This window comes from Polypterus senegalus, chromosome 6 (genome assembly GCF_016835505.1).
Source record: "Polypterus senegalus isolate Bchr_013 chromosome 6, ASM1683550v1, whole genome shotgun sequence".
NCBI lineage: Eukaryota > Metazoa > Chordata > Cladistia > Polypteriformes > Polypteridae > Polypterus > Polypterus senegalus.
In genome coordinates, this window is record NC_053159.1 from 39,152,767 (window position 1) to 39,164,778 (window position 12,012).

General features: G+C 41.1%; 1 protein-coding gene across 3 annotated transcripts in view; it reads right to left on the reverse strand.

The window, feature by feature from the left end:
- The window catches only part of rftn2 (raftlin family member 2), a 336,974-nt gene that overhangs the window by 278,866 nt on the left and 46,096 nt on the right, over nt 1-12,012 (reverse strand). For all 3 annotated transcript variants that reach the window (XM_039755878.1, XM_039755880.1, XM_039755879.1), the window contains exon 3: nt 6,309-6,400. In XM_039755878.1, coding sequence (XP_039611812.1) covers nt 6,309-6,400 — 92 coding nt within the window. The remainder of the gene's footprint in view (nt 1-6,308; nt 6,401-12,012) is intronic.

Consider the following 12,012-nt stretch of genomic DNA (forward strand, 5'->3'; position numbering starts at 1 on the left):
CATACTTATTTCAGTGGTATGATGCCGCTGTCGGCCGCCATATTGAACTTTCCAACGCCACTAATGCTCCAACTTCCCGTGTAGGTAAAAGGCTGAAATTTGGCAGGCTCATTCCTTACAGCTTACTGACAAAAGTTAAGCAGGTTTCATTTCGAAATTCTACGCATAACGGTCATAACGGTCAACAATGTCCACCATGTTGAACTTTCTTATTTACGGCCCCATCTTCACGAAATTTGGTAGGCGGCTTCCCTGCGCTAACCGAAACCGATGTACGTACTTATGTCGATGGTATGACGCCACTGTCGGCCACCATATTGAACTTTCCAATGTCACTAATTCTCCAACTTCCTGTGTAGGTAGAAGGCTGAAATTTGGCAGGCTCATTCCTTACGGCTTACTTACAAAAGTTAAGCAGGTTTAATTTCGAAATTCTACGCATAACTGACAACACTCGCCATGTTGAACTTTCTTATTTATGGCCCCATCTTCACGAAATTTGGTAGGCGGCTTCCCTGCGCTAACCGAAACCAATGTACGTACTTATTTCGGTGGTATGATGCCACTGTCGCCACCATATTGAACTTTTCAACGGTCTTTGTTACTTATGGGCCCATCTTCAAGAAATTAGGTACGCGGGTTCCCAACGCTAACTGAATCCTACTTACGTACATATATACTTCCATAGCCTGCAGCTCGGTCACCATGTGAGGCAGCGTTGGGTCCCCCATCCCAACGCCTCCCACATTGTTGGCTGCCTGCCTATATAAGGCCGTCCGTCGCTCCGGTCTCTACATTTCCTTCCGTGCTTCGCCACGGGAGTCACGTCTCCCTGCTGATAACTACAGCCTTTTTATTTAATCCACGGCTTCTCCGCTGTTTTATTGTTCATTTATTACGATTATTGTTTAGGTATTTTAGACTTACTTTACATTGTTCAGGTACCCATTTCCTTTATCATTCCAACCGTACCCCCATTAACATGTCTATCGAGGTGATCACCATCGATCAAAGAACTGTCATTTACCGCGTGGTTTCCATGCCCGGAGGTGGCACCTACCTTTTCCATTATCTGTGTTACATATTGCACGGTCATATCAGGCTCACTCTTGATATCTGGAGGAACATTGTGTCTTATGTATTGAATGACTGGGACAGCTTCAAGGTGTGGACTGATGATGGTACACGAGATAATTATACTACACAGGAGCACTATAAGAGTGAAATGCTTAAGCCCTTCACCTATGGTTCTGCATGTGAGTTGATGGCTGCCGCTGAATTGTTTGGTTGTCGCTTTCAAGTGTACCGAAATGGCCAAATATTTTACACCTTTCGACAACTACCAGTGCCTCTTAAACATCTTAGATTGACAGGTGACTTTGATGTTTATGAATGTTTAAACTCTCAAAAACTGGATGTGAAGTTATAGATGAAACCGGTTGTATGCTTACAACGCTTCACAGATGCCGAATGTCACTTCAAAACAAGTCCCGCAAATACTGTCGTGATTGAAACAAACCATGAAACTCAAACCGATCATGACAGCAGCAATCCAAGCTGTGAGATCTGAAACAAGATTACTGTTCACATGGCCAACTGTACGTTGCATGCTCAAGAGTAAGCTCAGTGCACAGCTTGGTCATATTACAACCGGAGGGCCGAACTCACAATATGGTATACAAAGAGATCCTTAACAAATAATTATTGGTATATTTTCCCTCAGTTTAAAAAGGTTTAATTTTCTTCTTAATAAAAATTTTAAGGCAGTACTTCGCCACTGCAAAGCGTGGGTATTTTGCTAGTATATATATATATATATTGTAACAAATGGAGCAGGAGACAGCACAAAGGTTTGGGGTTCTCCGGCCCCGTATATTGTCTGGAATCCACTACAGACAAAAGAACAAAAACAGGTCAGTTTATTAAACATAAAGTCCATAAGCGTGACGCCGAACCATGGCGTCCGCGGCCATTTTATAAGGGAGGAGCCGGAAGTGGAGGAATGCTGGGAAGGACCGTGAGGGAGGACGGGATGGATGACGTCAGGGCAAGATGGCGGAGGAAGGGCGGAAGTGCCGCACTGCGGTCAACAGTCGGCTATGGCGGAGGAAGGTCTTTTTTCCTATGAGGAAGCAGAGGGAGAAAGTTAGTACCCCGCCATTCCCTGCCGGCGAATACATTCCCAGGTGTGCTCGAATCCGTCTGCGGCCTCCTACTCGCGCGTGCGTGACAATATCTATACTAATAAAAGGCAAAGCCCTCACTGACTGACTGACTCACTCACTCATCACTAATTCTCCAACTTCCCGTGTAGGTAGAAGGCTGAAATTTGGCAGGCTCATTCCTTAAGGCTTACTTACAAAATTTAGGCATGGTTTCACTTCGAAATTCTACGTGTAATGGTCATAACTGGAACCTACTTACGTACATACATACGGCCATAGCCTGAAGCACTAAATATTCGTAGGCAAATTCACAACTTAATACCGGAAATGCCTGTTAAACATCTTAGATTCACGAGTATCGATTTGGGTGGTGATCACTTCGATGAATGAAACCTGTTATCTTTACAGCGTTGACAACGAAGATGAAATGGTCAGGGATAGACTACACAAACACAGAATGTAACTTGAACACAACACATCCTCCAAATACGAACTTGATTGAAAGAAATAATGATAATCAAATCCTTGATGACAGCAATACTCATAACAGTCACAAAACAATTACAGTGACAATCATGTTACGTTATTTTTGAAATGTTTCCTTTTCTTTTTCATAACTTCTTTAACACACTACTTCTCCGCTGTGAAGCACGGGTATTTTGCTAGTTTATATATTGTGACGGCTGGCCCCGGCACAGACAGACGGACATCATTGTTTCACCACACACCATTTATTATATACAATATTTACAAAGTTTTTCCTCACGTGCACCCCCAGTGCCTTCTCGCACCGATCTCCCCAAGTCCAGGCCCACAGTCTTTTGTGCCTTCCTGGCCGCCTCCCGTCCTCTCTCTCCAGTTCCGTCTGCTTCCTCCCGACTTCCACCTCTGACTGGAGGGAGGCGGCCCCTTAAATAAGGCTCCCGGACGAGCCCCAGGTGTTTCCGGCATCTGTTCCTTGGCCACGCCCCAGCGTGGCGGAAGTGCTGGCTGCCTTCCTGGCAGCTCTCCGGGTGCCACACAAAGTCTTCCCCCCGGCACTTCCTGGTGTGGCGGAAGTGCCGGGCTCCCGGGATAATTAGGCACCGGGGCGCCGCCTGGCGGTGGCCACGGGTCCCTACAGGGCTGGGCTTCAAAGCCCTGTACCCGAGGCCCCTGCCTAACCAGGACGGACGCCCCACTCTGTCTGGAGGAGGCACTCGCCTCCTCCGGTCCTCCAAGCGTCCGCCGGGCTCCTGCCCGACCGGCAACCGCACGGGATAAACCGGCATCGGGGCGCCGCCTGGCGGTGACCACGGGCCCCTACAGGGAAGGGCTTCCATGCCCTCAACCCGTGGCCCCCAACAGAACCAGGACGGACGCCTCGGGTGTGGAGGAGGCACAAGCCCTCCTCTCGTCCTCCAGCGCCCCGGCCGGGCTTCAGCTCCGCCGGCGACTGCATGGGATCAACCGGCATCGGGCGCCGCCTGGCGGCAACCACGGCCCCTACAGGGTAGGGCTTCCATGCCCTCGACCCGTGGCTCCCAATAGAACCAGGACGGACGCCTCGCGGTCTGGAGGAGGCACAAGCCCTCCTCATGTCCTCCTGCCCCGGGGCTCCAGCCCGGCGGGCACAATATATATATATATATATATATATATATATACACACACACAGTGGAACCTCGGTATATGTCCTTAATTCGTCCAGACCCTTTGACTTATATCAAACAGGACGTATACCAAACAAATTTTTCCCATAAGAAATAATGGGAAAATGATTAATCCGTTCCCATGAAAAAAAAAATCCTATTGCTATTGGCATATTATACATTGATGGGGTTGTATAAAATAATTGAAATACTGCTTAATACTAAAATACATAAATACAAAAGCAATTAGATGAAATAAATGAAAATTTTACCTCACTTTACTTTTTAATAACATCTTTGTTTTTCACAATCGTAGATACCGTCGTTCTCAGCAAACGGTATGCAACAGCCATGTCCCGGATATGCATGCCACCTTCATACTTTTCAACAATCAATTCAAATTTACAAGAAAAAAACACAAAATCACATTGTGACGATGCAGGTTTGCTGTATGCTCCCATCTGTTGCCGGGGAGCCCTTGAACCCCACACCGTCGGTAATGTGCCTCACTGCTAACCTCATCGGTAACAACAAAGCAAGGGGATGGTGAAAAAGTGCAAAGTGCTTTTATTAAAACAATTAACAAAACAAGGTGTTCAAATTAAAGTGCAGTCTCCAAAGTTCCAATAAATAATCCATAAAATCAAAAATGAAACATGAAGGTTAAAAACAATAGAAAAAAGTCTTCTTAAAAACAACAAGTTAAAATAGAGCAGGAAGCATTCTTTAAAAAAAAAAAAAACAAGAAAAAGCCCGGTGCCTTTTTCCAACAGGGGAGTCGCCCTACTTGCATCTGACGTTAACTCTGCCTACTTCAACTACTTCGCTCGTCGCTCTCTCTCTCACACTCACTCAACCTCCTGTCCGTTATTTCTTTTTACTCCCCTTCAAGCCGACTCGCACTTCTGTTTATCAAGATAAGCAGCCCCAGGAACAATCATGAATACGGACGCTCCCTCACAAGTGCACTTTGGTGAGAAACGCCCACATCGCTAATCGCCCTGACAACCTTCAGCCACATAACCGCGGTGATTATTTATTTTAAAGCTGGACTTTGACAGCAGCAGTGGACCCGCTATATCACACATGTGAAAATCTACAGAGAGTTATAGCGAGGGTTGTTCACTGAATGCTAGCAACTGGCGCACTAATGCTCGTGGGCAGTCGTGGCATTGTCTCGAGAGAGGTAAACAAGGTTAGCACACGAGTCGTATTCCAAACAAAGGTCGTATACCAAGCAAAATATTTCGTGTCCAAACAGGACGTATACCAAGTTGGACTTATTCCAAAGCAGACGTATATGTATATACTGTATATAATACATACATACACACACACACACACACACACACACACACGAGTCTGCACAAGGAAATGGGGAAAATTCAAAGGGAAAGAATTCAAAGATGGAAAAATCAAAGAATAAAAGAAACAGAAGGAGGTTAAAGGACGTGAACATGGGAAAAATACTGGGAAGAACAGCAATAAGTGTTTCAACCATAACAACTCAATTCTCATTAAGAAACTGGTTTGGAACAAAAACCTAGAGCCACAATTGCCCTCCAGGACCACATTTGCCTACACCTCCCCTCAATCATCCCCATTTAAATTTTAAGATAAAGACTTTATATAATTTCTGCAGAAAAATTAACCATTTCAGGTTTCTACCTTCTGAAATTAATTTGACCTATACTGTATTTCTTCTTTGTTCTTTATGAAAGTTAACTGAATCTTTTCATTTTCATTTCTGGTTTATAATTTCCATTTTCTGATTTCAAACCTCTGCTAGTTCTCTGATCAGCAAATGCCATTTAATATATTTTCTTCTTTATATTTTAAAATGTATTCTCTGGTTACAAACTGTACCTTAAAGCTATATTTGGCCACTGGTTTCAGTTTTTGAAATTCAACATGTTCTTTACAAGTTTTGTGATTTTGTTTTGTAATGCTTGTGTCACACGCAGCACACTGTCTGAATCTTTCCCTCTCCCTTGGAATTCAATGTTCATTATGTTCAAGAGACATGCAACATTAGTCAAAACATACAGTTTCATAATCCACCCTTACCATTCACATGTGATAATACTGAAATACTGGTACACCATCATCAAGAGGGCAAGAAGAGCATTGATTTGAATAACTGAACCAATGTATTTTTTTCCAAAACCCTTTTAAATACTGTGGACAATATTATGTTATACTTCAGGCCTAGCTAATAATGGAAGCCACCAGAAAGAGCTTGGCAAACTATGCAAAATTTAAAATGGTTGTAAAGCAAACAATATAAATAAAATAAAAACATGATGCAAGTATACAAATTGGTTATAGAAAAGCATAGTGAAGTGAGACTTTGAATAAAACATAGCTGATATTCTGCAGGTTATTTAGTGAATAAAGTTAAAATAACCTCTTCCATTTTTTCATAATTCTGAAACTAGTAAAGCTTGTCAATAAAATAAGAGTAAGCATATAAAATGTTGAAACTGATGACTTATACTTAAACACACCATACCCTTTAGGGATTCCAGCCCTGTCGTTCACGATTTTCACTTCTTTAACAACTCCATGCTCAGAGAAAATTCCGTATAAATCCTGTTCAGTGGTCTGTAAAAAAAAAAACATCTATGATCCCACCAAACATATTAACTCAATGTACAACTTTATTTTTCAGTGTAAAATTGTATTGTGTAGGTATAATAAATGGAACTTATACAGGATTTTTGTGAGTGGCTCGGAAAATATTTTTGTCCTGACATATCCAATAAAACAAGCATTCATTTCTCTTAAAATTCCTATTTCTCAAAACAATCGGAGCAGGATTAAAACCCTATTTGGTACAGGAAATAGTTCCCATGCTGCAGACTGTTTCTAGTATCAACTGTGGAACTTAATTTCTAGACTCTTGTCATACTGCTATCTCATGTCACTTTGGGTAAAGGCCTCTGCTAAATAAATAGACAAGTAAATAAAACAATAAGGTAGTGCATTAATTAGTGACACACCGTCTTGAATAAAAAACCTTGCTTCAAATTTTTATCACTGGTAATGCTATATTTGTGGAACCTGTATATTTTCCAGTCCCACAAAGGTTTACTCTCACTTTCCAAAGCCACGGACAGTATGATAAGGTATCTGACAACACGCCTGGTAAAAGTGAGTTGACTGGGTTCCCCATCCACAACTGAATTCCATGACAGATGCCAATGGAATAGACTACAAAATCCTATGACCCTGTATTGATAAATGTGCTCAGAAAATAATTCAATGTAAAAATAATACTGTTATTATTTTAAACATATCACATTATGCAACCCATAATTACTATACATAATGTATTAAATAATGACTCACAAGATTCAAAATGAAATCTGGAATAGTTTGGAATAAGCACAAGAATTAAATTAAATGTATTTAGGTCTTATTCTGTAAACCTTTCTATCATTCTATGTACATAATCTTAGGTTTTCCTTGAAAGAGTGAGTAGTAATTCAGTAAAACAGGAATTTATGGATTTGCAGGTTGCTTGATCATTTTACTTGTCTTTGGATTTTGATTCTGGATTTGTATTTTAGGATGTGCTTGCCTCAGTATGAACTTTAGGAAACTTCTTTCTGCTCTCTAATCTCCTTTTAGTTATTTCTTTTCGTTTAAATATATTTCATGAATAAAGGATTCTTAAAGCCTTTTGGACAGCAGTCATATTTTCTCATGGCTTTTCTCTCTTTTGAGGTGTATTTTCCATCCATCCATTGTCTAACCCGCTGAATCCAAATAGGGTCACGGGGGTCTGCTGGAGCCAATCCCAGCCAACACAGGGCACAAGGCAGGAACCAATCCTGGTCAGGGTGCCAACCCACCGCAGGACACACACAAACACACCCACACACCAAGCACAATTTAGAATCACCAATCCACCTAACCTGCATGTCTTTGGATTGTGGGAGGAAACCGGAGCACCCAGAGGAAACCCATGCAGACACAGGGAGAACATGCAAACTCCACACAGGGAGGACCCGGGAAGCGAACCCGGGTCTCCTAACTGCAAGGCGGCAGCGCTACCACTGCGCCACCGTGCCACCCGGTAAGGTGTATTTTGTGGTTTTTAACTTAATAAATTATCACTTTTCTCCATTTTTTTGCCTAGTTGGATGGAAGCCTTTTGATGATAGTTGGACTAAGTTGGACAGTGTGCACCTCTTCTTAGCTTGTCAGTGAAGGTCCTGGCCTGCTTTTGTGGCACTTTTGTAACCTTAACCACTTTTGTTATGTTTGATAATAATGACAAGTTATGTTCTGCTGTAAAGCCAAGTAGAATTTAAAAATACATGTTTTTATACATTGCTTAACCAATCCCAAAGAAATATGGTGTTAATTTAGCTTTCAGCATCTTCTAAACTTTGACTAATGTCTTTTCCAATTACATTCACAATTGTTCTGTCACCTTCCTTCCTTTATTTCTAAAGGGATTTCTTCAAATGCCTATAAAGCGGCTGAATAGAGTGGTCTGTCAGTTTGCTTGTAATGACTAACAACCAAAACCACCTACTGATCATCAAACCACTTTTACATCACCAAATCCATAAGTAGGAGGTTCACAATTAGGGCTGCCAAAAATGATAATTTTTAAAATTCTACTGACTAAGTTATCGTTTAATTGAATAATCTAACAACTAATTTTGTCCAAATACAAGCAAGAATTGATTCAAGTAATTATACAATTTATTATTACATGCATTACAAAATACATTCCAACAGATGGTACACTGCAAACATTAACAAGGAGGTCTATGTTGATTATTTAGACTTCAATCCATTTTAAAAACGTAGCAGAGCTAGTAACATGTTTCATTTTAAAAAGCCTAACTTAAAACAAGACCAAATAATTAGGCTGTGGTGTTCTTTTAGACCACAGTGCTACAATGGATCCTTTCCAAGAGTTGTTGCACATGTATTAAAAAAATCTCGAGTTGGTCTCATCTGTTACGGGAGATGGACGCCTGAAGTGGAACTCCATTAGCAGAGGTGTTATTTTTTCTCTTATTTTTTATTACCCCGAGGTATCCTGTATTTACCCAACCCGAGGTGGTTCTATTACAGTATATGCAAGTATACATAAACATGAGCAGCAAGAAAGGGGCTCAGAAAGAAACGGAAAAGAAATGTAAAGCTGTATCCAAGCCAAGACAGGCATCAAGTTCAAGGAGAAAGCACAGATTTCCTGGGACCCAGGGCCACTGCATCATATCCAGCCAAGAGCGAAAGTGGGAGCAAATGTACAAGAGATTCAGGTCACGATAGCTTGTAGATTACAGAAGATTCATTGAAACTGAAAATGGCCTTGCCTTACGCGTTCTCATCTCCAAAAGACATAAAGGAGCTCAAGAAAGACATCTATTATATAAAAAAAACGTGGGATGAGACGACACCTGTTCAGAGAGATGAGACGTGACCTTCTCAGAAAGACTCTAGACCCACGAGACTGGACTTTGTGCCAAGAGATTTAACCACACCAAGGGCCAGAAATAAAACAAAGAGTAAATGACAAAGTACAACATCATAAAGAGTTCAAAAACCTTGGCGCGATACACATGCAGAGCAGGTTAGAGATAACGGAAGTAGGAAAATTTCTAAGCCTCAAAAAAATTATAGTAAAGATCGCATTAGCACAAACAAACAGAAAATACTACTCGGTGAAATAACGGAGCAGCAAAAAGAGATCGCATAGTGTTTTAGGATGTCAGAGGGAGAAGAAAGACAAGGCAGTGAGACAAAAGGACAGCTGCTGTACAGGCTTTTAAATGTTCAAAGCATCACACGAGATGCAGATCACACAGCAAGGCAGTAGCAGAAAGGCAGTAGCTGATCAGGCAAAGAGGAGGTAAAAAAAACTGTACTTGTTTCCCATTGTATCACCGTTTAAGAGAGGTTTCAGAGCAGTGACTGCGTCTCTTTGGGGTGCGTTCAGCCCCCTTCTTAACAACAGCACGTAGCACAGGTGTTTGGGGTTGGCGAGCAAAGCGAGCAGCGGGCCAAGCCCATTAATAAAGAAATAAATAAATGAGACAAACGAGAAGCTGCAGCAGGAAATTAAAGACCCGGAGAAACATGTAAATAATCGCTCTGAGACAGCCTTTAAGACTAGAATTACCAAAGCCTACGAAAAAACTCGTAAACCCAGCCCACCTTAAACCTATTCGCACCTCTCTGTCGATAAGCGCAAGCAGCCTACTATCACATGCTCCCACCACTGCAGAAACAGCAAAAATCGCTCTCAAGGCTCAAGCCTTGTTTATCATGAAGTGAGGTCGTATCTACAGTAGAGCTGTATAATGTAAATAATACATTGTTATTTGGACCACATTCATTTCATGTGTGTTCCGTGTTTACAAAGATCTATGTAAGTGTAGCATGACAGAAATGTTGAACACGTACCTAAAAGACACATGTTTTTCATGTTTTAGAACTAACGACAAAATTTTGACATGAAGTGTATAATGTGTGAAGACTGAAGTCCAAATATCAAATAAGCACTTTCACAAAAGTACAAGTATGACAAAACAAGTGCACTTTTATTCAAAACTATAATCAAAGAAAAAGAAATCTGGTTAGTGTATGTCATTGTCACATCTGCTTTGGTAGTACAATGGTATGAGCTGCTGACTCATAATCAACAGGTCGCGGGTTCAAGCCTTACCGCGTCACAAAATAAACATTTTCAATAGTGAGCTGCTTTTACATGTTACATTTGATCTGAGCTTGTAATTGCCAGTGTAAATGTATCGTGCTTGTAAAAGTTTGGCATTTTTTTAATTCAGTTTTATTCTCTGTCGCATTCATGCTCGCCCCGATCTGACACTGCTGTTTTCATATAAAGATGTACTATGACTGAGGTGAACTCAGATGAGGATGAGGGTTCTACATCGGAGAAAGAGAACAGAAGCCCTTCCCACAAGAAACGTCAACTCACACATAAGAACAACGCAGCTGCACCAGGCATAAAGGCGAAAGATGGCACCGTTTGGATGCAGCAGCAGGTCGGGCATCATCCTGCCAGTCAGTCTGCTACACACCTGTCCCTCAAAGAAAAAGCACAGCTTACAGAACTCGCCAAGGTATTGTGCAAAGCCCAGTTTGTGATTGTTCTTTGATGGTTTTTATATAAAAATCTTTATATGTTACTTATATAACAACATATTTTTTTTTATATCTGCTTATATAAAAGCCAGATTTGCTGTCACTAGTTTTCACCAAACAAACGTAGCACACGTGCACAATGTTGTTTCTTTACAAACTGATGTTATGTTTCTCAGAACTGATTTTGTTTTAAAATATCTCTTTCAGCTTATCTGCAGGTGTTGCATTTTTCATGGTATTTTGGTTAAAAATTCGATGATAAGTACAATATTGGAATGCTATTGGCAAACCAGATACGTCTAATGAACTCAATGGCCTTCACTCATCTGTATCTTTCCTATGGTTTTCTGAATCTCCACTTTTCCACACTGCCCAATAATGTTTCTCTCTCGCTCTACTTTCATCTCATTTAGGTGTAGTGAATGCTTTTATTTAAAACAAGCAAAATACCTGCGCTTCGCAACGGCGAAGTACTGCCTTAAAATTTTTATTAAGAAGAAAATTAAACCTTTTTAAACTAAGGCAAAAAATACCAATAATTATTTGTTAAGGATCTCTTTGTATACCACATTGTGAGTTCAGCCCTCCGGTTGTAATATGACCAAGCTGTGCGCTGAGCTTACTCTTGAGCATGTAACGTACAGTTGGCCATGTTAACAGTAATCTTGTTTCAAATCTCACAGCTTGGATTGCTGCTGTCATAATTGGTTTGAGTTTCATGGTTTGTTTCAATTACGACAGTATTTGTAGGACATGTGTTGAAGAGACATTCAGCATCTGTCAAGCGTTGTAAGTATACAACCGGTTTCATCGATAACTTCACATCCAGCTTTTGAGAGTTTAAACATTCATAAACATCAAAGTGTCTACTACTCAAATCGTCACCTGTGAACCTAAGATGTTTAAGAGGCATTGGCGGTTGTCCAAAGGTGTAAAATATTTGGCCATTTCGGTACACTTGAAAACGACAACTGAACAATTCAGCGGCAGCCATCAACTCACATGCAGAACCATAGGTGAAGGGCTTAAGCATTTCACTCTTATAGTGCTCATGTGTAGTATAATTATCTCCTGTACCGTCA